The 24,424-nt window shown below is 42.6% G+C and overlaps 1 protein-coding gene across 1 annotated transcript in view; it reads right to left on the bottom strand.

The window, feature by feature from the left end:
* Positions 1 to 23,229, bottom strand: part of sema4f (sema domain, immunoglobulin domain (Ig), transmembrane domain (TM) and short cytoplasmic domain, (semaphorin) 4F) — a 58,900-nt gene extending 35,671 nt beyond the window's left edge. Inside the window, exon 1 of the mRNA XM_085400353.1 lies at positions 22,439 to 23,229. Coding sequence (XP_085256479.1) covers positions 22,439 to 22,529 — 91 coding nt within the window. The 5' untranslated portion in view covers positions 22,530 to 23,229. The remainder of the gene's footprint in view (positions 1 to 22,438) is intronic.
* Positions 23,230 to 24,424: the final 1,195 nt, after the last annotated feature.

The following is a 24,424-nucleotide window of genomic DNA, read 5'->3' as shown; positions in this document are numbered from 1 at the left end:
CACAGCCCTAAGTGACAGCAACATGCTGCAGAGACTTACTGATATAGAACACGTACACAGTTAGCTGAATTACATAAATCAAATACGTAAGCTATTTCATTTCTGTATTTCTTCTTATTTTCTTATTTGCTGTGGTTTCTTCGGGGAGGAAGAAGGCCAGGAGGTCCTGCGGACAATGCTCTGCTGCTGCAGACAATATGAGCTTTTTTCATGCACAATTTTCTCATTGTACATTTATCATGGAGCCGTACAAGCAGTAGTTTGCTTCTATTACATACACTGCTGATGCTACAAAGATGGGTTTTACTTTAATGGACTTCAATAAATGTTACTGTAATCCTGACACATACTGATTGGCTGCATCACACACACTAACTAACAACAATAGACACTTGAAAACTGTGTGTAGACATTAATCATGTCAGTAGGGTTGCCTTCATCCATTTATCTATCCCCTCACCCCCTCTCATACACACACACATGCATGCAGTGACAAATTGCTGACATGGGTACGATATCACCAACTCTGGAGATGGGAGTCCCATGAGTCCAGCCCCTTAACCTGATTCCATGTATCTCATTTTCTTTCTTCCTCTTCATGCATCCATACAACACGAGGACGTGTTTGCGTGTGCGCCTGCGTGAGTCTTGTTGACCAGAGGTCTAAAAGTCATTTCCCACGATGCCCTGTATGCAGCTTCAGCGTTCTCTGTGATGTCATCGTCACTCTGGGCGACAAGGGGAAATAAAGAGGCGGGGCTTTCCTTCCTGACACCATCTCCAATACAATAGAGACGCACACTGTGTCGGGTAGTGCAGGAAAAGCTCTTGGATTGGTTTATGCAAACCGTGTCTATGTAAATGGCTGTGTTTTATGAACTCCGCTCTTCTGGTCATGCTTCAAGGAGGAGTCACAAATGCAAACAAAGGAACACAACAAGGTCTGCGGGAGGTAGTCAGTTCCATGTGCAACAGGAAGTGGAACTACAGCTAAAGACCAGGTATGCCCGTGCTACAGAAATGAGCCAGAAAGCAGAAGTTTAAGATAATGGTTCACTGTACCATGAATCCTGTGAAAGTCTGCTCAACAAAAATAACCAAACCAAAACCAAAGTGAGGTGATGACTGCAGCTACCACACTGTGTGACTGACAATTTGTTAAAGGAGGAGTAGCATATGATGGAAATAATGCAAAAAAAAGGTGAAACTAAATTCAGGCTGGTATTTTTTAAATCTTTGGTAATTACTTTAGAGGAAGACGACAATGGACCATGGACAATGACTAGAAAACAGGTCTGATTACTCTCTTAGCTTCTCTTGAAATTAACTGGATCCAAAGTACATTTCACCGACTGGAAACAGGAAGCAGGAAGTGTTTTGTGTTGTAAGAAGATGCGAACCGCTAGCAGGTTACACAAATATACAGTCAAAATCTACCGGGCAAAGAGAGCGTGAGTGTGTAAAAGAAAAAATGTAGTATAAACAAGCTACGAATGCGAGAGTTTACAATGAAAATATGTATTTTTAAAATCACACTTTTTTAAACCATTTTTAGACCATTTTATAGTCAAAACAAACACAAAAGAAACATAGACACAAGCATGATCACAAAGAGAACACGTACATATATGCTGCACTGTACACTTGGCTTCAGGCTATTATGGAGAACCCATATCCCCAGGTACTATCCGCCCCCACACTCTTTCCTGCCAGTCACACAAATATGCAGGACCTGTTCTACAACTCCACTAAAGCATGCGCGTGTATCCGCGTGCACGTATGCTGTGAAAGACTAAAATTGGGTCAGGTTGGGGGGGGGTCAATCATCAGCCACAACATGCCAGCTTTTCGTAGTGCCAAGAAACAAGATGAGGAAGGAAGAGAAAGAAGGAGACAGATATTTTCTGGATACAGTCGCAATGTACAGGCAGCTGGAGAAGTTGGTAGGTGCATTCGCTTGAGCCTTTTCCTGGAATGCTGCTTTTACAGTGCCAACATCCTCACTGTGTTTCCTCCTAACAGCCCACCATAAAACATATTTCAGGACCTATTTTTTTAAGCCATTCACCTCAATGACCTCTACTCAGATGCTCGGATTTGGACATTTAAGATTTGTTATAACTTTGGACATTTACATTTACAACACAACAACACAAAATTTAAAAATGTTGGCTTCAGTGTGAATAGATATTTGGGATTCAGGTACTTGTTTTACTTTATTTGCAAGCAATGGTTGGTGCTGCTGTCCCAAAGTGCTGGGTAGGATTAAGGTTAGGCTTAGCACATATGATGACTTTGACCTCAGAGGGTAAAAAGGCTCTGCTTATACTCTAATTCTGCCCGCTTGCAATTGATGTGACTTTTTTTAATAAAACAGTACCTAATGCTCATGAGGCTCAGTGTTATTGGTGCAAAGCAACTATTATTTATCAAAATAGCTTTGACACTCTCAAACGGTTCAAGTACAAACCGTGTGCAATCTTTTTTTTTATTTAGTGGCATTTCTTTTGGAAACAATGTTGTGTACTTGAAGCAGACACAGTTAAATCCTCAAAATATTAAATAAGCTCCTTCAAAATCTATTAAAGTATATTAATGATCTGCTAATCTTGTCTTTGGTCTGATGAGTCTGCACCTCTTTGTTAGCTCAAAGGACTGTGAGTCAGCACAGTGTAGTATCACCACACAGGTGATATATGTTCTTTTCAGCTGCTTTTTGCCCAAATGACAAAAACCCTACCACTAAAACTCCAGATGAGTTAAAGAGACTCACTAAATTGCAGGTCGGTAAAAAAGATGAAGAAGCTGCCAGGAATGTATAAAGTATTGAAAGGATAAGTCTCATAACTTTTGCTTTTGCCTGAGGAGACCCTGTGCTGCTCAGAAAACACACACTCTGGAGAGCTGCTGTGTCATTATGTAATCAGCACTAAAGATCAGTCATTCGTGTACAAGGACAGTGTGTGCAAACAAACACACACACAACAATATGTGTTTGGTACAATCCACATACAGAGCATGCACTACGTGTGTGTTTCTGTGTCATTCATGCACGCACACACACGGCAGTAAAAATGGAATTGGACAGCACCAGCTTCCAGTGCACATATAACTGATGCTGACCTTCCAAACAGAGACAGCAGTTCCTCTCATCAGAGCAAACCAAAATAAATCCCTCCCCGCTTTCTTAAGGTTAAATCACCGTCTCTTTGGGGGGAGGGGGTTTTTTTGGCTTCCCCACAGTGTGACTTTCCCCTCGGCCACCTCACTCTGTCAGGGCCGGCTCCATCCACTGTGTAAGCCAGCAGGGGTGGTCGCTCTCATCTAATAAGCCCCTGTCACACAGATTAATGCCCGGTGATGATAAATCTCCCCCCCGGATCGGCTCGGACCAACTGTCCGCCTGATTAAACCCAAAGGGAGAGACAGAGCGGGTTACACAGTGTGATATAGAGAGACAGACAGGGAAAGGAAAAAACTCCTCCTTTTATCTCTCCTCCTCTCAGGCTGCCATCAGTCTACAGGACATGACAGCTCGTCTTGACTTCCTGCCCTTGTTTCTCATCTTTCTCCTCTCCTTCCATCCACTTTCATTTTCTCCCAGTGATGAGAAAATTTCCTTGTAGCTTCGCTATCTCTCCTCCTATTTTTCTCTCACTCTGATCCCTCTATCTCTGGTTGTGCCCAGAGATAGAGGGATCATCTATTCCACTGACTTGATCCAAATTTTACTTAAAAAATACTATCCTCCCTTTCTCTCGTTCTTACTTTCATTTCCTGCCCGTCTGTCCTCTCTCCAGTTTTTTCTCCCTTTTTATCCTCTCTCATACAGGACACTAATCCTAGAAACACCTCACTTCATCCTTTTTACACCATGCCCACACTCCTGGATGATATAGTTCTAATTCTTCCATAAGGATTCCTTTAATCCTTGTTGTGTATTCCAATGCACAGAATACAATACTGCTGCTTATTTTGAGCCCATATCAAAATCTAGTTATTGAATTGTTCATTATTACAGATTAAACTAACCCACAGGTAATTCCTCTGCCAAAAACAAAATTCAAAGGAACTGCAACATGTGGTGAACTTATGGTCCTCTGAAGCCATAAATTGTAAGGATAGGATAATGAGACATTACATACTGCCTGGATTACGGCACCAGTGCAATTCCCCATGCAACAAGTGCAATATCGCATTTGAATATCAACATCTCAAACAAAACGAGCAATTTTAACAACGAGCATGTTGTGTCCAACTAATTTACACTGTATTTAGGCCTATATAATGAAAATGTAAGATATTGATTCAAGGTCAGAAAATGTAATGAAATACACATTTTTACAATACAAATCTAATGCTACGTATGGTAGAAGACATTTTTGTACTGTATGTATTGTTGTAAGCATTAATAGCAGTTAAGCAAAGCAGATTTGGCTAAGTAAAGCTAGCCATCTTCATAGCTCAATGACCTCGTCTAGCTAGGCCGCAAGCTAGAAGGTTAGCTTCTAATCTTCTGTCAAAATAGATTCAGTTGGTTTGTGATAACAAATAGCAGGCTGCCAGCTTTGCTGCTATAGACCAAAATCAAGCAAGTTTAATATTAGCAGACAAAACAAGTCAGATCATATCATTAGGTTGTCCAACGCTATGAGGGTTAACCAAGCATCTGTTTTGCAAAGCACTAACCAACAGCTAAATGCTAGTAAGATTTACTGAGTCTAGCCTATTGCTTGGTCACTTGGTCCTCTTCGATTTCATATGCTAATGTTATTATTTCTATTTCATGATAATAGCCTTATACTGAGATGCATTATTACCTAATTTTATATATATAACAGAGCTGTAACATGTACACGTTTTTCCCAGAAAAGACATTCAGAAAGATATTCTTGGACGTTTAAATTATTTTGATGCTGTTATTTGAAAAAGAAAACAGTTGCATAATGTTGTTTTAAGCATCACTGAAATATTAAAACCTCAGTAGTAATGTAACACCAACTGATTTTAAAAGTACAGCAGAATATTGGTTTGCAGTTCAAAGAAAAGATTTTTGAACAGCAGTGACAACAAGATGGATCTATTTTAACCGTATATACCCCCTGCTTTCATAATCACCAAAAGGCCTCAAATCCGCTTTTTTCACTGCAGCGGCTTCACACTGTCAAATCCTTGTTTACCGCCAAAACAATCACTTGTAAGGTTTGATTTGGAGTTTTTTGGGGACTTCTGTTTGAGCAGTGCAAACACTACATAAGACAACAACATTCACAGATTGTGTGTGACCTAAAAGAACAAAAAACAAACAAACAATGGAGCTGCACCACCCAGTCTCGGTCAATTCATTTACCGCACATGCAGGCATGCATTCGTGTGGTTGCACCTGTATGTGCACACCTGGAGGGAGGAGCTTTACACAAAGGGAAGAAGGAAACAATGTGAAAAAAAAAAATTTAAAAAAGGTCTTCAAAGTGGTGCGACTGTCTGTCAGCTTGTGTGCACGTGTGTGTTTGTGCACATGCAAGTCTACATAAACTGCATAAGCAGCATGTTTGCAAGTGTAAATACATGAATATTCTCCATGTGTGTGTGTGAAAGAGAGAGAGAGGTTAAATTTGGTCAGTTTGCTCCAGGACAAGCAAGATTAATGAACCTTAGCTCATTCCTGGCAAATGCTACGATCGCTCTGTATGTGTGTGAGTGTGTGTTTGTGTGTTTGACCTAACAAGGAAATCTTTGTCTGTGTAATGGCTTTTAGCTGCCCTGGAACCTGCTAATCAGCATGTGCATGTGTGCAAATAAAAAAAAGGAGGATACCAAACTGTATTTTTAAAAAGTGGAAATTGATGACATTGTTTTGACACCTATAAATATTCTGGGCCTTATGCTCTAATAAGGATGTGTGTTAGTTGCATGCGTCTGACATGAAGCATGTGTGTGGCTGTGTTCCTCTCTTATTTATTTTCATAACATTAGCTGTGCAAATTTTTGACATGTTTATCAGTGTTTGATGGCTTAAAGTCCAGCAATGGAGCACTGAACGGTCTGCAATGAGTCAGCTGGCTTAGGAACAAGCAATGAGCTAGCCCACATCCATACACACGTATGCACCGATAAGAAGAAGCAGAAAGACAAAAGATATATACAAAAAACACATGAGCATTGATTATTGTGTCGATTCAGAGGGGGAAAATGCATGATGCATACCACATATACAGAAAAAGGTCAGGGTTAAATGCATTCAGGTGTCCATTCTTAGGGCTCTTAGCTCATTGCACAGTAGCATGCAACAAATTCTCTATATTTAATATAGAGCAAGTATGATTCTTATGCAGGCATATACACAAATACCCACTTCACCAACCAATTCAGGCATGTCGAAAGTGAGCTCACACAGCTGAAACCTCTGACTTGTTTCTTGATAAAATATAGCAACATTACATTGTCTGAATGTTTCTGGCTGTTGTGGCTGAACTGTGGTGTCAATTCACTTGTCAGGCAGATTCTGTCTTTCTGGCTGACAATGCAAATAAGCCTGTTAAAAAAAAACAACTTGCTGCAGAGAAAAATACACATTTTCTGCTCTTGTTGCAAATTTGTCGTACTAAAGTGAACAGTAACAATAGAAAGAAATAATTGTTTCTTTGCATCATGATTCCAGTCCTTTGTATAACAGACACTTTATGCCACTGGGTCATTTTTACATTACAAGTACAGTTTAGATGCACAAAACCTGACAGTAAGCTGCATTTTCTATTACCTATTATTGCTGCAAAGGCACAGAGTTTAGCTTTAAAAAGCAACCTAACTTTAACATCTGAAGCTATAAATATCTTATAGTTAAAAGAATATGCCGTCTTTCCCGGCATCTCAGAGGGCAGCTCTGTTTGAAACACAACAATGATGACATGCCAATTCCCAACTCGTTCATAATGCAAACCAGTCCAGCTGACAAAGCTAAACACGCCCATGGTGTTCAACGTGACTTAGAACGTGTATACTACACAAACAGAACCAGCACTTAAAGGGAAAGGAGCTGGACTCATTTTCCTAACGCTTTAAAGTGATCTACTTTAAAAGAGTAGTTTTGTCTTGCTCCAGTTCTTATGCTGAAAACAATTATATCCATGTCCACGTACAAAACATGCCTGCTAAGCTACTAACTGGCCTGACACGTCCTCGGTCAACCTTCACTTGCCATGTTAGTTCACATCTTTAACTCTTCTCACTATAAATAGAACTGTAAGTGACATTTATTATGCTTATTAAATGGGACTCCTCCTACTCTTTTCATGCCCTGCTCTTCATGTTCAGCTGTTAAAACCAAAGCTGAAAGTATGTGTGTATTTTGTAAGGGTGTTTGTGCAATACAGGTGACTCATGAGCTGGCGTGAAGTCAGCTGACGATGCATTTACTTGACACAACAAACATGCACCCATATGGACAAAAAAAATGCAAACTTGGGAAAAATTGAATTACTACATCCAAATGATGGGAAAGCGTGTTGTGCATGAATGTACGAGTTTCCCAGAGTGTTACTTGGAATTTGAACTAGAGTTTTTCTGTGTCTCACACTGACAAAGTCCCCCACAAAGATTTATCCGAGTCTGAGTGCGTGTAATTTGCATGTAATTCTTTACTTTGTAATGAACTGTAACTATTTAAGAGCAGTAAGCCCATAAAACAACTCATGAGCTCATTACAAAAATCATAGTTTCTCCATAATATTCCTCTAGTTTTATTATTATATCCACATGATTTTCTTCACAGGCAAAGACTGATCTCTGCTAACTTGGCTTCTACATTCACAAATCCTTTCTATCTGTCGAAGCGTAGCATGTGCAACACTGCTGCACTACTGGTATCTGTGCAAAGTAATGGGATGTTATGGAGCTTGCAAAATCCTGTTACGCAGCACAGTACGGTGCATGGCGCAGTCATTATTTAGTACCGAGAAGACTGTTGACACAGGTAGGTACGTAATGGTTTCCTGGGTTTGTGAATAAGCCATTAATGGCGTTAATCACTCACTGGACACTGAAATCATGAGGCAAATAACACAAATACTCTTATAACGTCTGATTTTAGCAGCTCCGGCCACATATGTGTAAATAGGTCACCTGTTCTACCATAGACTCAGCTTATAAGCACTGCCGGTCCTGCCAAAACAAAGCCTTCTGTGTTCTTCCATGACAACAGGACACACATGGGTGTGATGAGATAATCGTAAGTAGTGCCTTAACATCCTGCCAATCTTGCACAAAGCAACTAGGAGCTGCATAATGTAATCAACATAAGCACGAAAACACTTAAGCCTTGCAATTAATTATCAAAGTGATTCACCTTAGATACCAAACCACAAGCTTATTAGCCCTAAATTCCCTCTTAAGCACAAACACACACACATACACATAAAGGCTTTGACCTGACCCATATGTTTGGTGGGATAAGTCCACTTCACCTCTGAGTCTATGGTTACAGTGTTTGCTTTAAATTCCCTATTAGTGCACTAACCAGTCCTCACACATTAGCACACAGACAGTCTCATTAACAGATTTCCCCTGCATTCGTTTACCTTTACGTTGTGCTTGCGTAAAGACGACAAAGGTCTCAGTATGTGAGGTCAGTAAACAGTGAACAAGAAGATAAAGCTGTCCTCTACTCGTTCATCTACTAAAAGGTAATTACAGAGGCATAAGAAAATATTTAAACTGGTGCAGAAAAAGCAGGTTATACTTTTAATTTCTTGATTGCCCTCCTTGTCAATGACATAATCGAGTTATATAAAAGAGCAGAGCATTATCCCTTCCAAAGTTCAATGTGAGGTCTTAAAATGTTTAGTTTGGCCACCTAATAATCCAGGCAGACACACCAAAGTCAAAACCAAAGTTAGAAACATTGTGGACTTCATGCACTAGAAGCCAGCAGGGGGCAACTCCTCCAACTGCAATAACAAGTCTGCTTGTATGGAAAACAATGGAAAAATTCTCTGCTTCTCTATATTTTTCCCTTAATTTATGACCACGGAAACAGTCGATGGTTTCAATCGGACGGACGGACGGACGGACGGACGGACGGACGGATGGACGGATGGATGGATGGATGGACGGACGGATGGACGGACGGATGGATGGACGGATGGATGGATGGATGGACGGACGGACGGACGGACGGATGGATGGACGGACGGATGGATGGATGGACGGATGGATGGATGGATGGATGGAGGTAACGGCCAAAAGGTCTTGCTTCAAATAACGACTCAACAAACCTGCAGATGACATCAAGGTTGGCAAGTCCATCTAACAGATTATCAAATTCAATTTTCTTTATTTTGGCCATTTTTTTGTAATTGTGCTAGCAGCTTTCACGTGCATGCATTTGTTAGGTCTCTGCGCCACATCGAGCAGCAATGTCATTAATCTAATCAGTTCTCTCGCTCTCATTTCTATTCTGTTCCACGTGGGCAAGGAAGCCGTTACATAAAAGCACTTAAGCTGATGAGATCTGCCGAGACGGAGGCCGCTGCAATGTCGTGCCGCCATCTGACTGCACACGCCGAGGTGTGATGTCATCGAAAACTTTTAATTAAAACTTTAAATCATGATCAGGTCGGTAGCCCGCTGTTTCATAATGGAGGTTGTGTGGTGCTGTCTCAACAGATTCACTACATTAAAACTTAAAGCAGGTTAAATATTGAACATTTTGAGCAAACAATGGCGTTACTGTCTTTGTGTGGGGACTATCTGAGTTTTAATCTGTGCTCACTTCATCAAAACAAAGGCCCGGATAAAGTGCGCTTACTGTGATGCCATCACCTATGTTTATATGCCCCTATGCAGTGCTCAACAATGCCAGCATGCTTTCTAGATCAGTGTGATATGGCTTATATGAGGCTTTTCCAGCATGAGTGATATTACTCACACACACATACATTTTTTGGAAGAGCCTGTCGTCTATTGTAATGTTAAGCTAAAAGATGAAAGTATGGTGTCTGTCTGGCACTAAAGACCCTCTCTCTTTCTATATTCCCCCCGGACCCCACCACACACACACACAAACTACACAAACAGGCTCAGCAGACACCTCAATTATGATAATGTGGATCAGCATTAATGTATCCTTACAGCACGGCTGGCTTTCAACAATGTTGTGTGCAATGTGAGTGTGTGTGTGTGTGTGTCCCAGACAGCAGGAGAGGAGGGGCAGCTACTGTATCTCATTTAACGCAGGTTACTCCCTGCAGGAAAGCAAAATGCTGAGGCCTTCAGCATTTCTACCTTGCACCAAGAAAAACACATACAAAGAGAGAGAGGGAGGGAGGGGCTCACACACGTGGTTAAACAAAAGTTTTTCATGAATCCAGCAAAGGGAAACATGGGCGACACGCTTAAAGCTCCAAGAAATAAAGAAGCCAGAGTGTGCTTTGAGAAAATGGAAAGACAAAGAAACAGGACAAAACAGTTGTGAGAACTTGATTTTAATAGCACGAGGGCCTCAGAGAGATGTGTGTTATAGTGGTTACATGTGTGTGTACACATACTGCTACAGTCACACAGAAAAACCTTAGTGCTCCAATGGGATTTTTTTGGCTTGCCTGTTTACACTAGTCTGTAAATGTTGCCAATATCTTGTTTCACTGTGAACTGGCTGCAGTAGCTGCCCTGACATGTGAACATATGACAAAGAGGACTTTACATCTTCATTAGGGCTTTTTGTGGAGCAATGGCTCCTGCTTCTCCACAGAGATGTGGATGCAGAGCTTTAGCCACGAGTGGTTGGATTGTTCCCCGAAATAGATCTGCACCCAGATGCGAAGGATGCGAAGGAGCTCTTTTAGCTGTCAGCTCTTCTCCACGAGGCGCATGGTCAGACGCTCCGTTCGACACATGAAATAAAAATCGCATGAATTCTCTTTTGAATATTTACACTAAAAATGTTTTTTCGAAAAAAAATATTTGACCGTAATATAATATAGGAGCGCATCCTAAAGTGGACCAAATATAAACTGAGTAAGACTGGATGAGATGTGAAGATTGTAACCCAGCTGATTCAACGATCAGCTGATTCAATGAGATACCAAGAATATGCATAACATAACAGTCTTGGAAAAAGACCAAACTATCCTCACTCATTTATCTGCATCACTGTTATGCTCCTCGACAACCCTTTCTCTCCAGTGTGGCCTGGGCTTGATCGCTGATTGGCTACACCTGATGCCTGATCTCAGCTTAGAGGGCGCACACCACTTCCTGCCAGACCTCATCATGTTCTCTTGGCTGACGGTTATTAAGTAATTTGAAATAAAACCAATGCTTCTACAAACGCTGAGCACACCCTTTTTAATCAGCGTGCTTTAGCTGGAAACTGCTAACCTTCTACTGAAGCGCAGCTTTGTTGCTTAGGTTTACTGTGTTTGGTGCCATCCTGATTGGGGATGTGCGTCAGACGTTGGTAGTGAATTACATGCTCAAAAGTTTACTGTTTAGAAGCGCCTCGAGCCTTGTGCATCACTGAAGACTGATAAAACTGAGGTTATTGTGCGCGGCCCTAAAACTCTTAGAAACACGGTGTTGAACCAGATGCTTACTCTGGATGGCCTAATCTAGGCCTCCAGTGAAACTGTGAGGAATCTTGGAGTTGTTACCCGCATTTTCACAGTATCTCTAAAATTAAAAACATCCTGTCTCAGAGTGAAGCTGAAAAATAAGTTAATACATTTGCTACTTCTAGGTTCAACTATTATAACTTATTATTATCAGGATGTCCAAAAAAATTCCCAGAAAAACCTTCAGTTGATCCAAAATACTGCAGCAACACTCTCCATTAGTTACACTGCAATAGACCTAGGCTGCTGGGGACTTCCCATCATGCACTGAGTGTTTATCTTCATTCACCTCTTTTCACGCTCTATGTGTTTACACGTCACTCTACAATTAATCATTAGTTTGTCCTCTGTCCCTACCCCCACACCCCAACCACTCACGGCAGATGGTGGCCCCTCCCTGGCTCTGCTGGAGGTTTCTTCATGTTAAAAGGGAGTTTTTCGTTCCCACTGTTGCCAAATGCTTGTTCGTAGGGGGTCGTCTGATTGTTGGAGTTTTCTCTGTAATATCATAGCGCCTTTACCTTATAATACATACCTCCTTGAGGTGACTGTTGTTGTGATTTGGCGCTTTATAAATAACACTGAATTGAAATTGAATTGAGCAGAAATTAGTTTTGTTGTTATATTACGACTGAGAGTTGCTCAAAAAGGCAAACCAGTGACAATGAGTTTTGTAGGGTCTTTTAAGAACATTCCTAACTCACAAGCTTGTGTTCAGTTCACATAGGTCTTTAGCTGAGTTAGCTAATGTTAAATCTTAGTGCAAACATTATGAGTACACATGTGGATCAGTGTTTAAGGATGTCTAATGAGCTGAGTGCTATGATCTTTAGTGTTGGGGAGTAGCAGGGCCCCTTCTGGTGGATACTTGTGAATATGAAGGCAGTAACTGTGTAAGCACTGGGCCCCACACTACCTGAGTCTGCGAGACAACTAAAGCACAAGCAGCTCCTTACAATCCCCCGGTCATCTGAGAGTACACCGAGCACTCCGTTCTCAACAACTACTTCTCTTGAACGTTGTCTCCAGTCTCACCTCTTTCATACAGAGCCTTTCCTTACCTCCTACTCCTCATTGTCCCTCTTTCTTAACCGCCCCTCCCCGACCCTGCTTCCTTCTTCCTCCTCCTCTACCGCCTTCCTTGTAATTACCACCTCAGATTCCAATTAAAACAAACCACAAAAAAGAGAACAGAGGAGGGAGAGCAGGGGGAGGTATATGGGACGCAGGAGGAAAAGAGGAGAGGCTGTGGTTTGGGGAGGGAGGGGGGATTTAATGAGCAGTTTGTACACACACACACACACACACACAGACATATATATATATATACACACACACACTGAAACTGCTAGCAAATCCTGGTGACTTTTAAGGCTTTTTAAGGGACATCAGACATACATGTTTACATAACACTCATATCAGTGTGTGCTAAAAACTTAGATGTGTGTGTGTGTGTGTGTGTGTGTGTGTGTGTGTGTGTGTGTGTGTGTGTGTGTGTGTGTGTGTGTGTGTGTGTGTGTGTGTGTGTGTGTGTGTGTGTGCTGTTAAGGAAAGCAGTGCAACACTGGGAAACATAAATGGCAGGAAACAGGCTGAAGCAAACAGAAAGGAAAACTGCCAGGAGTTCCCTTTCACACACACACACCAAAATAAAAAAAAACAAATGAGACAGAAGGTCAATATACCAAAGAGGAAGAAGGGCTGATAAAAAGAATGAAAATCAAACTGGAGCTCAACAAATCAGAGAGAGGAAGCAAGACTACGTCGATACGTCTGTTCGAAACTGACCAACACACACACAAACACACACGCACATACATAAAATAATACCAAAGAAACTCCCCACAGCGGAAGGCACTATCAATCAATGAACACAAAGTAGCACAGCAGGGTAGCCCTTACTGTCAAGCAATCTTTGTGCGAGTAAGTGAGTGTGTGTGCAGATGAAATGGACCTCATGGTTGTGTGCCAACCAAGGCTGCCAAAAGACACACACACACACTCGCATGCATATAAACACATGCACAAAAGGAATGAGAGAGAAGAAGTGCAGAGAGGTGCTTTAATTTGCTAGTCTGCCAAAGGGAGCCCAAGCCTAACTCACAGAAAGGAAATAGATATCTCGGTTTATTACACACACACACACACACACACACACACACAGATACACACAGCAGCCTGAGACAGCCTTATCGCTTTTTATTTAGAACGCCTGTTACTCAGCTTCTCTTTGAAGGCTACGAGTGTGTGTGTGCCAGACGGGAGTCGCTGCTCTGACTTTATGACTTGGTGTGTTACCTTGATCATAGCAGGAGCAGTAACCTTCTCCGCATGACCCGCCAAACGCCCCGTGGTGTGTGTGAGAGAGAGAGAGAGACCAAAGAGTGTTTTTCCTAATCTTCACTGAACTGTAAATTACGTGTAAAATACCATCCATGCTTAGGATCTGAGAACTGGTTGCAATGAAGTGTCTCGAGTTCAACCTGTTGGTCCGGTTCTTCTTCCTGAGCCCAATAGACTGTGTGTATTTGTTTACTCTTCTCACGTGGCAACTATAAAGCTTGTTCACACAGATTGTGATTATAATTTGGAACTTTAGAGAATATTTGAGTCACATTTATGACATTACTTAGCAGGGGAATGGAAGCCTGCTCTGCTGTTAAGCTCTGCGCTGTGCTGTTTGGAATATAAAAGGAATATAAAACAATTAAGCACATGATGAACATTGTAAATATTTGTAAAGCAATCCTCTGGAAAACAGGAGCAGCAGGTTAGATACTAAACTAGTACGCACTGTCAGACCTTTATCACTGAGTATGTAGCTTGGCTTCCCAGTAGACCTAAACTGCCCTTTAAGACATGAATTTACAGACCAATTTCTGGTACCTGCAGATCCGACTTAAACTGGGTTCACACTACTGCACGAGGCTCGCACAATCACATAACTTCTGCTGCGAGACTAATATCATGCTGCTGCATCACCGTGTTTGCATGGGAGATGGATTTGGGAGATGTCTGTTACTGAAAAGCAAAAGATTACTGAGCTGAGGTGTTCCACTTCCTTAATGTTGTATTCACTATCAACAACCTGCGTTTGCATTTGCAAAGTGGTATGAGAAAGAAGCCCACACAAGCAGCCTGGACTGACCAATCGCAACTGGACTGTAACTGTGAACTCTGTTCCCTGTTCATGTTTATCATCTCATTTATAACAATAGTAAATCAATAGGTGTGAAAAAGGTAAGGGAAAGTCTGAAAGGGTCTACCCATATAAACCTGTATATTTCCCTCTGCAGTGTCTCCCACACATAGACATTGCATGGGTGGGCCACCAGTGTGTACTAACTGTGTTAAGAACAGAGAGAAATTCACGTTCAGCATTTTATTTTTTGTGTTAGTCTGAGAGAACAAAGTCATCCTGCGATCGAATTACACATGCACAATCCTCTCACTCTTATTTTGACAGCCCTTCCCAGCTCATGTTTAGCCGGGATCCGATCCCATCTTTTCCGTCTTGGACAGCAGCTGGCGATGTTAGACTTTCTGCTCTGGAGATCCACTGCAAACTGGAGGGTTGATCTAACCAGAACCTGCAGCAGGTGGAGAGCTGGTTCATTGGTGTCGTTTTTCACCAGAGCAGAACAAGCACTAACATCACCAGAGTCTGTCCCAGATTGTTGGAGTTGGAGTTCATCCACAGGGTGAGAGACTCACTCGCTAATTTATTAATTTTTCAGAGGAGTAACTTATTAATGATAAAAGCTTGTCTGCCCACACAGACATAAAGCCCCATTAACAAATTAATATTCTACTTAATAATCTGAGGGATGTCACTTTGTGCCATAACTACTTAATTGTTTTTTAAATCTGACAGAATACAAGCAGAAGCATCGGTGCCAGGAGAAAGCAGTATTTACTAAACATTTCTTCTGTGCTCAAACTCAGCAGTCCGCACACGATGGCTTTTTCCAGCTTCCAGCTGTCACCGAGAGTAAAAAATGCCAACAGGCACAAAAGTGGAAAAAGCTGACTGTTCACTGCAGCGCTGATGTGGGGAGTTTAACATGTCCACCTTTTAGCCCAACTTCTGACAAACACTATGAGAAGAACATGGTGTTCATGTGGCGTTTTATTTGATTTTGGCTTCGCAAACAAAGTCGCAGGTGGCATGCGGGCATCGAAAGCCCCGAAACAAACCTGGCGAGATGACGCGAGCGTGCGTGTGTGAGTATGGGAAGCAGGAAAAGGCTCAAGGAAGTGAAGTATTGTGCTCATGAGAGGAAAGAAAGAGAGAGATGTGTCTGTGTGCCTTTCCTTCCTCATCCTAATAAACTCCCACCTTTTGCCTTAGTGCTGACACAGAACAACACAGCAAACACACAGACACACACACACACACACACAGACACAATAAGGCCATTTGACTTCAGCACATAAGAAGCTTATCCAATCACTCATCCAATCATGAATCAATTACCAAAAAGTGTGTGAGAGGCAAATAAATGGAGCGTGCCTTCACATTCCATCCACTAATGGAAGCACGCACTGACCTGAAACACCCCGAAACAGAGAAAGACGAGCCGGCGGACTGACGGATCAGTTGACCAATGACTTTTGTTGGTTCAGGACTTCCAATCAGTTTGAGTAAACAGCCGCCAAATCTCTGAGGATCCTCTCATTACGACTGCAGCAGAGCGCGTGTGGTCGCAGAGATGCTAACAGGTTAAGTGGATGCAGTGTCTGAACCTGAGCAAGGTCACCCTGCACGACCTCTGACCTTGCCTCAAATCCTGTGACACCCGTTATGTCCTCGCTGTCTGGTTGGTTTGTCCCGAATCAGACAGATCAATTACTCTGTCTTTGCTTCATTTCATCAATATCTATTAGTTTCTGTCTCTTTTCCACGAGCTACTCAGACCCACTTTAAATGTTCTGACCTCTTTCCACCTTCACCTCCTCTTTGTTTTTCATGCTCTTCAGCCCTTATTTTTTCCTCGGTTCATTACACGAAAATCCAACTGTCCTTTCTCGCTCCCTTTTACTTCACCTTGAGTCGGTGGCCAAAACAATCCCTTCTGATTTGTACCACTGATGATAGTCAGCAATATTCACAGACAGGAAACACAAAGCATGACAGGGTAACCTAGATTTGATGAAAATGTTTTAAAGGCTTCTTTTAACTAGATTTTACAAAAGAACAAGCGATAGAAATTTTTAAATCTACGGCTTAACTGTACCCTCTCAGTTTAAACGCTGAAAACTGTTCGCAGTGCATTATAATTGGTTTCGGATTGCTTTCTATCAGATGGGATTTTCACGCAACAGAGGGCTAGAAAGGCAGGAGATGAGGAAGGAAAGCGGGTGTGAATCCCAATGAGTTGATGATATATGCTTGAGCTGTATGCGGCCGTCACTTCTTCTAAAGCCCTGCGAAGGTAATACACGCTAATGCTCTCTCTGCTAAACCCGCCACGACTTTAACTCCAGAATATTCAACAGCTTAAAAAAAAAGACAGAAAGAAAAGAAAGCAGGCTTTTACATTATGACACAGCACTTTTCGCAGGATTTCCATTAGCGAGGGAGTGAGAAGAATGCAGAAGGTAGGAATGAAGGAATGAAAGATGGAGAACTCCACCGATCCGCCTATGCAGTAACCTACAGGTGACGTGTAGTTTAACCTGGTAATGGCGATCAAACTGAGCGGGGACAGCTATACTGAAAAAAGGGGGTGCAGAATTAGGGCAGTGAAAAGAATTCCAATCATTAAATCCTCTTGGTAATCCTACAAATCTGCTTGTGTCAACTATGCATGTGTGTGTGAAAGAGAGACAGTGGGTGTGTGCGTGGCTTCTGACATCTGACTTGGTTTGACCTTTGCTCTGACAGAGTCCAGTCAAGGCGCGACTGTGTGGGCTGACCATTGACAAACAAGTGCGTGAGCGCAGCTAACGTAATTCTCAGAATTGAAATGTCTGGGCTTTATAGAGGACGCTTTATAAGTCAGAGCGTATGAGAAGCTAATGAACTTTAGTGACGACAGCAAGAAGGAGTGAGAGAGTATTTGCTGTAGGTGGCTAACAGTCAATGAGAATTTATCCATCTTCTCCTCCCTTCTTTGACTCCCTTTCTTCCCTTCATGTGTAGCAAATTTTGGTTTCATTTCAACTGATTTGCCATTTTTTGGACGAATATTTTACACTAACTTTATAGAAAAATCCATGTAGGTGTGCGAGTCAGCTAGCTTTAGCTTAGCTTAAGGCTTAGCTTTAGCTTAAGTCTTAGCTTTAGCGTTAGCTTAAGTCTTAGCTTTAGCGTTAGCTTAAGGTCTTTTGAGAATTTAGAAGATAACAGGAAAAAGAAAAGTAACTGGAAGAAACAAATTATGGAGAAATGGGGAGAAAAAGCAGTCCGTTCTGACTCCTGAAGCTTGATATAATGAAGATTTGTCAAGTCCCGTGGCATTCCTGAGGAACGCGAAAGGTGACCGTCCGTGCTCTTATGCTACGCGCCGGGTTATAGATGAAATCCAGTAGAATGACGCTCCTGCGGTAATACACATTCTAGCCGTGTATTCCAGCCCTAACCCTAACCTTATCCCTAACCTTAAGCAGCACTTTAATGATGCTAAATCGCTTTGGAAAACACTAAGTAAAACGTTACGTTACTCGTAACCTAGGGACGTGTTGGGTGCCCGGAAGCGTAATATATCGACGATTTGTCACCTGGCATAAAATGCTACGCTTTGGGAGTGCGAACGTGTTGAAAAAAGAGAAGATCTTAAGATTTGAATATCAAATTGCTACATAAAACGAAAAAAGAAATCAGCTTTGCGTCAGGAGGTGTTTCTGATGAAGCCAACGAGAGACTGGAAGGCAGACTTTAAAATGCAACAGCTTTCCCCTCCTCTGCACTCAAGCTATAGCCGAGGCGAGAGCTTATCAGACCAAACTGAGAGAAGCGCTAAAAGCATTTCTGATGCCATTCTCCACTCCCATGGTACCACTCAACTGCATCAGGCCCCATCAGCTTCACTACCACGAAGGAGAGGGATGAAGGGCAGACAATGAATGAGGGAGAAACAGACAATGGGATACGGGAATGAGAAAGAAGACATTCTCTTGTCTTTGCAAAACCACGTCACATTCCCCAGTGGGAGACTAACAATGCATCCTCAACACAAACACATAATCTACTGTAGTCCACATGTACCCTCACAGGCAAAGACTGCTTCAGTTAGTTTAGTAGTTCCTCTCTTCCTGGCCTAATCCCCAGGCATGTTTCTAACATGGATATACCGCAGTAACAAGAATTTTGAGCCTACCAAGCCCTCCAAGTGAGAAATTTTAGAATCATTTTCCTGGTAACAGTGTGAGTCATACGAATGCACAATGGCCACATCAAGTCAGATGAAATGAGTTTCAACACATGTTCTGTTTTAAATTATTAACATACACAGAAGGTAAAATACAACATGGAGCTTGGCAATTAACTGCATTTTTAAAATTCTGGCTTACAACTATAATCAAAACAAGTTATTCAGGATATAAATATTATACCTTTTGAATTTTGGTACAAAGTGCACTGCTTTCCTTTGTTTTCCTTCACAGCACTGCATTTTTCCCCTTTCTCAAATCCAAACTCTTTCACGGTTTAGTTCAACTGGAGCAAAGACAATGAAAGGAGAGCCTTTAATCAACAAGATCCATCGAAAAGCTGACCTTCTGCCAACAGGTCCACAGACCACACCAGTTTTCAATGACCACACACTCATCCATCTCCCAACCAAAAACACACTTAATATTAAATGATGGTACCAACCATGTTTACCACATACAAGTCAGCGCCAGCCAAGGAACAACAACAAAAAAACTACAATCGAGTAGTAAATCTTTGCTCACTAAAGGCAAGTGAAGTGAAAAGTGTTTGAAAAGAGATTGTGTTAAGCTGCTGTTTACAATAAACAAAGAAAAAGTATAGTTTTTGGGAGGCAAGCAGGTGGTACAGTAGGTGGACGCCGGGTGGCCTTGTTAGCAACATAACGCTTATATACCTGCATAGTATCCGACTAACCGAGCTCATCAAATTAGACCAAACTCTTCTAGCCCACTCTGTAAACGGACCCTGATCCACACAGTCACCAAACCACTGGGAGAGAGACCTTCCCATGTGTGCCGACACCCTAATGAGATTCATGTGAGGAGCATTAAAAGTGCCGCTAGACCAGTGCAACTGGAGCTGGCAGAGGGGGAGCGCACACAACGGATATGCACATAAACACAATGGAAAGGTGGGTGTAGAGAAAAAAAATCGAAATCTGTTCGTGAAAGTGAAAATGATGACCACCTACACGGCCTTGTTTGTGATTTCTTTCAATTAAAATCCGACATTCTCCCAGTGACTTCATTATTTAGCGTGTAATTTCAGCCGAGCAGTTTTATGACTTTTCCCTCAACAGCTACCCAGAGAACTGCTACAGTCCCACATCAGTCTAATTAACCACAGCACCAGCTGATAAACACATCCAACAAGCGCCATAAAAACAGATTCATCATAACTGCAACGAGGAAGGCAGAAAAGAACATTTTTCACAAGACAGTTGGATAATGTGAGGCATGACTGTCTGCCTGTCTGTTCGCATAAAGTGCAGTCTTGAAATACTGGAACGTCTGACCTTCTGATGGCGCCATATGAAAAGTCACCACGACTCCAAAATCACTGAGATTCATTCTCTGCTGGCTTTGAATGATAGTCAGTATCTGCAGTCTATTAGCAGAATAGCATCTGACATGAGGATGCCATGCTAAAATGTTACTGTACGTGCAAATCTAGCTCAAGACAAACACACATCACCTGAAAAGTTGCTCCTTAACAACAGCACTGTCTTACATAAGAGTCCCCCATTGTCATCATAACACACATCCAAACAGTGAAGCATGCACAGAGACACACACCCAGAGGGCAGGAACTACTTCAGCTCTCTGAACGAAAACAATGTTGTTGTTTTTAATGAAGACATAAGCCCTGCGTGTTTGCACTTGGCATCTCGTCTCCAAAGCTTCTGATCTGCCCAAAAAACAGAAGAGACACTGGAGTTATTGATGCACTTCTTAAACTACAACTGCTTTATTGTGAAAACCAGACGCATTGCTCTGTGGGGCAACATATCGGCTTGTTTCCCACTCTTCCCCACTCTCTATCAGAGCTATGCAACTGGATTTGTTGTGAGGCCACAGGCCACAGTTGCATAATAATACAGAGCCAGGGAGCTAAGTTACAGGCACTCCATTCATTCCGCCAAAGGAACCCGGATCGACAGCAAAGACGTGTCAAGAGGACGGATTTAGATGCGGGCTGATCACACCTGGAAAAACAAAGGGTTAAAGCACAATAAGCGCTGCAGCACAGTGCAGCACAGGGCTAAAGCCCATTAACACAGTCAGGTGACTGAAGTGCAGGCAGCTAATGGTCAATGGGCAGAGTGACGCAACCTCTAAATCTTTTCCTCCTCACTGCATCTGCGCGTAAACACCATCATGTGCTACATAGAGTACGAAAGGAGCTTAAGCAAGCATAAAATATTGAAAAGGGGAGTGGAGGAAGATAGCAAAGGCACTTATTACCTGTAAACAAAGAGAAAACATTCAACAGGGACAAAGATATAAAAGATATAAGCACACACACACATGCACCAATCCGGCCTCCGGAGGGACACAGTATGGCTCGTTGTGACTTCTTATTTTGTTGTGATGGATGTCTCCTCTCATTTTTTTTTTTTTTTTTTTTTTTCATTTAAACTGTCAGTTGCTTTTTAGAGAACAGAAAGGCTGGCAAGTCTGTGCTCCTGACCCTGACGGTCACAGCACAAAGAGGGAGCTTGTTAGAGAGCCCGGGCTTGTCTTGTGTTCACTCTGACTTATAGCTATACAAAATCTGTCTGGCTCTTTTATCCTCGCATTATTGCTCTCGCAATTCAAATATTTCCAACTATACAGAGTTGAAAAGAAAGGAAAAAAATGCCACTACTTTACAGTCATTTTTTTAAACTACACTTGTGCAGCAGGGTAATATCCCAGATCATCCAACTGAGTTTGCCCGTCTTCATCCTCTCTGCTGAAGCGGCCCCCCCAGCGAAGATGCTGAATCACTACCAGCTCACAGAGCCGCTGATTCTGACCTCTGGCTTCTCCAGAGGAGGGCGAACGAAAAAGACAAATTCCCTACAAGCAGCAATCCCTCCAGCAGAAAGCTCATTTGACTGAACTGTCCCTTTAAATTTCAAAGCCGATACGTGTCTGGATCAACCAGCACACAGCCTGGCATTTCTGCCCAGTACGTGCACTTGTTGTTGGCTGCGAGCAGAACAAGTCTGGCACCTGCCTGCTTCCCCAGTATCACCATTTATCAAGCAACAATAAAGGCAGAAGGCAGAGCTTTGGCATCGCTCTGTGTGCGTAAAACAAAAGAAAAAAACAACAACAGCGCAGAGAAGAAGTTAACACAAAAGACACCTGAACTTGTGGTAAAGGCTGATTTGCTTTTAAAATGCCAAATCGCTAATCGTTTGTGGAGCACTGTTTCAGCTCTATACGGGCACGCAAACTCCTCTAAAGTTGCATGTGCTGCCAGAGCCTCAGGTGTGCTTGTTTTGATATCTGTTATCATGATCGTCAGTAAAGATGCTGTGCACCGTTTTTACTCGCACACTGACACATTTATAGTGTGAAAAAAGCCGTGCCTTGATGCCCGCTTTAGCTTTGACTGTCAGTAGTGAGCTCCAACCTTGGTGCCCAGACTTTTTTGCTTTCCTCAACCTTGCAGTTGAACTCACCTCTACGAGCGCTCAGAGTCGCAGCCGATGATCCGGCGGAGAGAAAGACGAGCAACGCGAGAAGGCTTAATATCGCACCGCTGAGAGTCATCTTGATTCAGTTCCTGTCCAGCACCAAGGAGGTTGGAGGTCTGTCCAGTCCGATTTCACCACCAGGACTCCCGGACTCGTGGGTTCAGCTGCGGTGCATCTTGATCTTGATCCTGGATTTGTCTGAGTCCAGTTCAGTGGGGGGAAAAAACTAGAGATAAAAAATAAGTTCAGGTGATTGTTTGGAAATGAAATAAAGGCGTCCTGTTCTTTTATTCTGCTACAGGTTTCTGGTTTCCCGTCGTCCACAAAGCGCAAAGTGTTCGCCCGCTCACCGAAAATAAAGAGGGCTTTTTATTACGCACTAAATGAAAGCGACATGAAGGGAAACAGCGGATAAACTGTTGTAGTACTATCTGTGGTGTACCCCAGTCACAAAGTGCGCACCAAAGTAATCCAAAGTACCGTCGAATAACGTCCAATGGTTATAATAAGCCGTAGAATCGCTCTCCTCTCCGCTCCGTGTGCCCTGGTGTCGCCGATCCTGTCCCGCGGCTACAAACAAAAATCCGCCCGTTTTCTGTTTAACATTATCTCAGTAAATTCATCAGAGGAGGAGAAAAACATATTCGATCTGTATATTTAAAATAAATGAAAAGCGCGCCGTACTGCTGGAGCTCGAGCGCAGGAAAGAGGATCACCGGGATACGGAGAATTGTGACGGGCTGAGGATGCACTGCTCTGAAGCGCTGAGCGCGCACGGCCCCGCCCTCCGAGCAGGCTCAGAGCGAGTGCCTTACAGGTAAAGGTGGTGATGTCACAGCACACAGGTGCGCGTACGTAGCCCTGCTTTTCGCAGAAGAGTCACAGCTCGAGCGTGTCAACTTTATCTACTGACCGAACATGTTTTGTGTGTTTTATAAGGAGTCATTTCGCGCGTGGGAATGGACCCATCGTTGGGTCAGGGAGTAATTACGGTGTTTTCGCCACATTATTATCCTATTATAGAAATGCTGCTTTGTCACTCGGTGAGATGTGTTTTTTAAGACCTTGAAACGTGTCATTACAATAGTCACAGAATCCCAGGAGGATTCCTGCAACACAAAAGTGAAATGAGATCAACCTGTATCATCTGAAAACAGGCTGTAGAGCCTGGGTTAGTGGCCGGGTTATTCAAGCCTTTTACGAGGCTGGAGGAACACGTAGGCTGAGCAAACAATACTACTGCGGTAGTTTGTGTAAACTAATGTGTCACCTAAGATTTCACTACACTGAATTACCTGGAATTACCCAACTATGCGTAATAAAAGCGTGGGCTGTGGTCTTGGAAACCATTTTTAGTGGTTTTTGAACAGTACAGGCTAATGTTACGAATGCATAAGTTTTATATTTATATTATTTAATACAATATTTTAACATTTTAAACACTTAGCATTCCACCGGTTTCCTCCGTCTTCTGCTTTTTTTTTTTTTTTTTTTTTTAGCTCTGGACTCCTTAATCCGCCTGTCAGTCATCCTGACATCATGTTGGGAGGGGCGGGGCTTGGAGTAAAGATGATTAAATAGCAGATGTGAGGTTAATGGTCTGCAAGCTTTTTAAACACCCTAATAATAGGTTGTTTTTACGCCAGGCGTGATAGTTAACTGATAGTTAATCTGCAGCCCGTCAGCTCACTCAGTGCTGACATTTCAATATACATTCATTTTTTCCTTTGTGTGCAGCAGCCATGTGCGCTCGCTTTCCCGCTTCCTCTTCGGGGTTTCTTCTCCCAGCACGGCTAGCAAGGGATGCTGGCTGACCGATTTCACGGGGCCAGAGTGCAGACATGTACCCCGGTTTTAGGATAAAGGGAGGGGGTCATGCAGGAACCCGGATTAAAGGATTTGATAGACGAAGAGGGGGAAGGAGGGGGAGGACTGGGGTCAGAGGTGAGGCAGCTGATGTTCAAAAAAGTC

This window comes from Rhamphochromis longiceps, linkage group LG3 (assembly GCF_057381845.1).
Source record: "Rhamphochromis longiceps isolate RC_006_pf linkage group LG3, R_longiceps_female_GT1.1, whole genome shotgun sequence".
Taxonomy (NCBI): Eukaryota; Metazoa; Chordata; class Actinopteri; order Cichliformes; family Cichlidae; genus Rhamphochromis; species Rhamphochromis longiceps.
The sequence above is the reverse complement of the archived record's forward strand: the minus strand, read 5'-3'. Positions and strand labels throughout refer to the sequence as shown.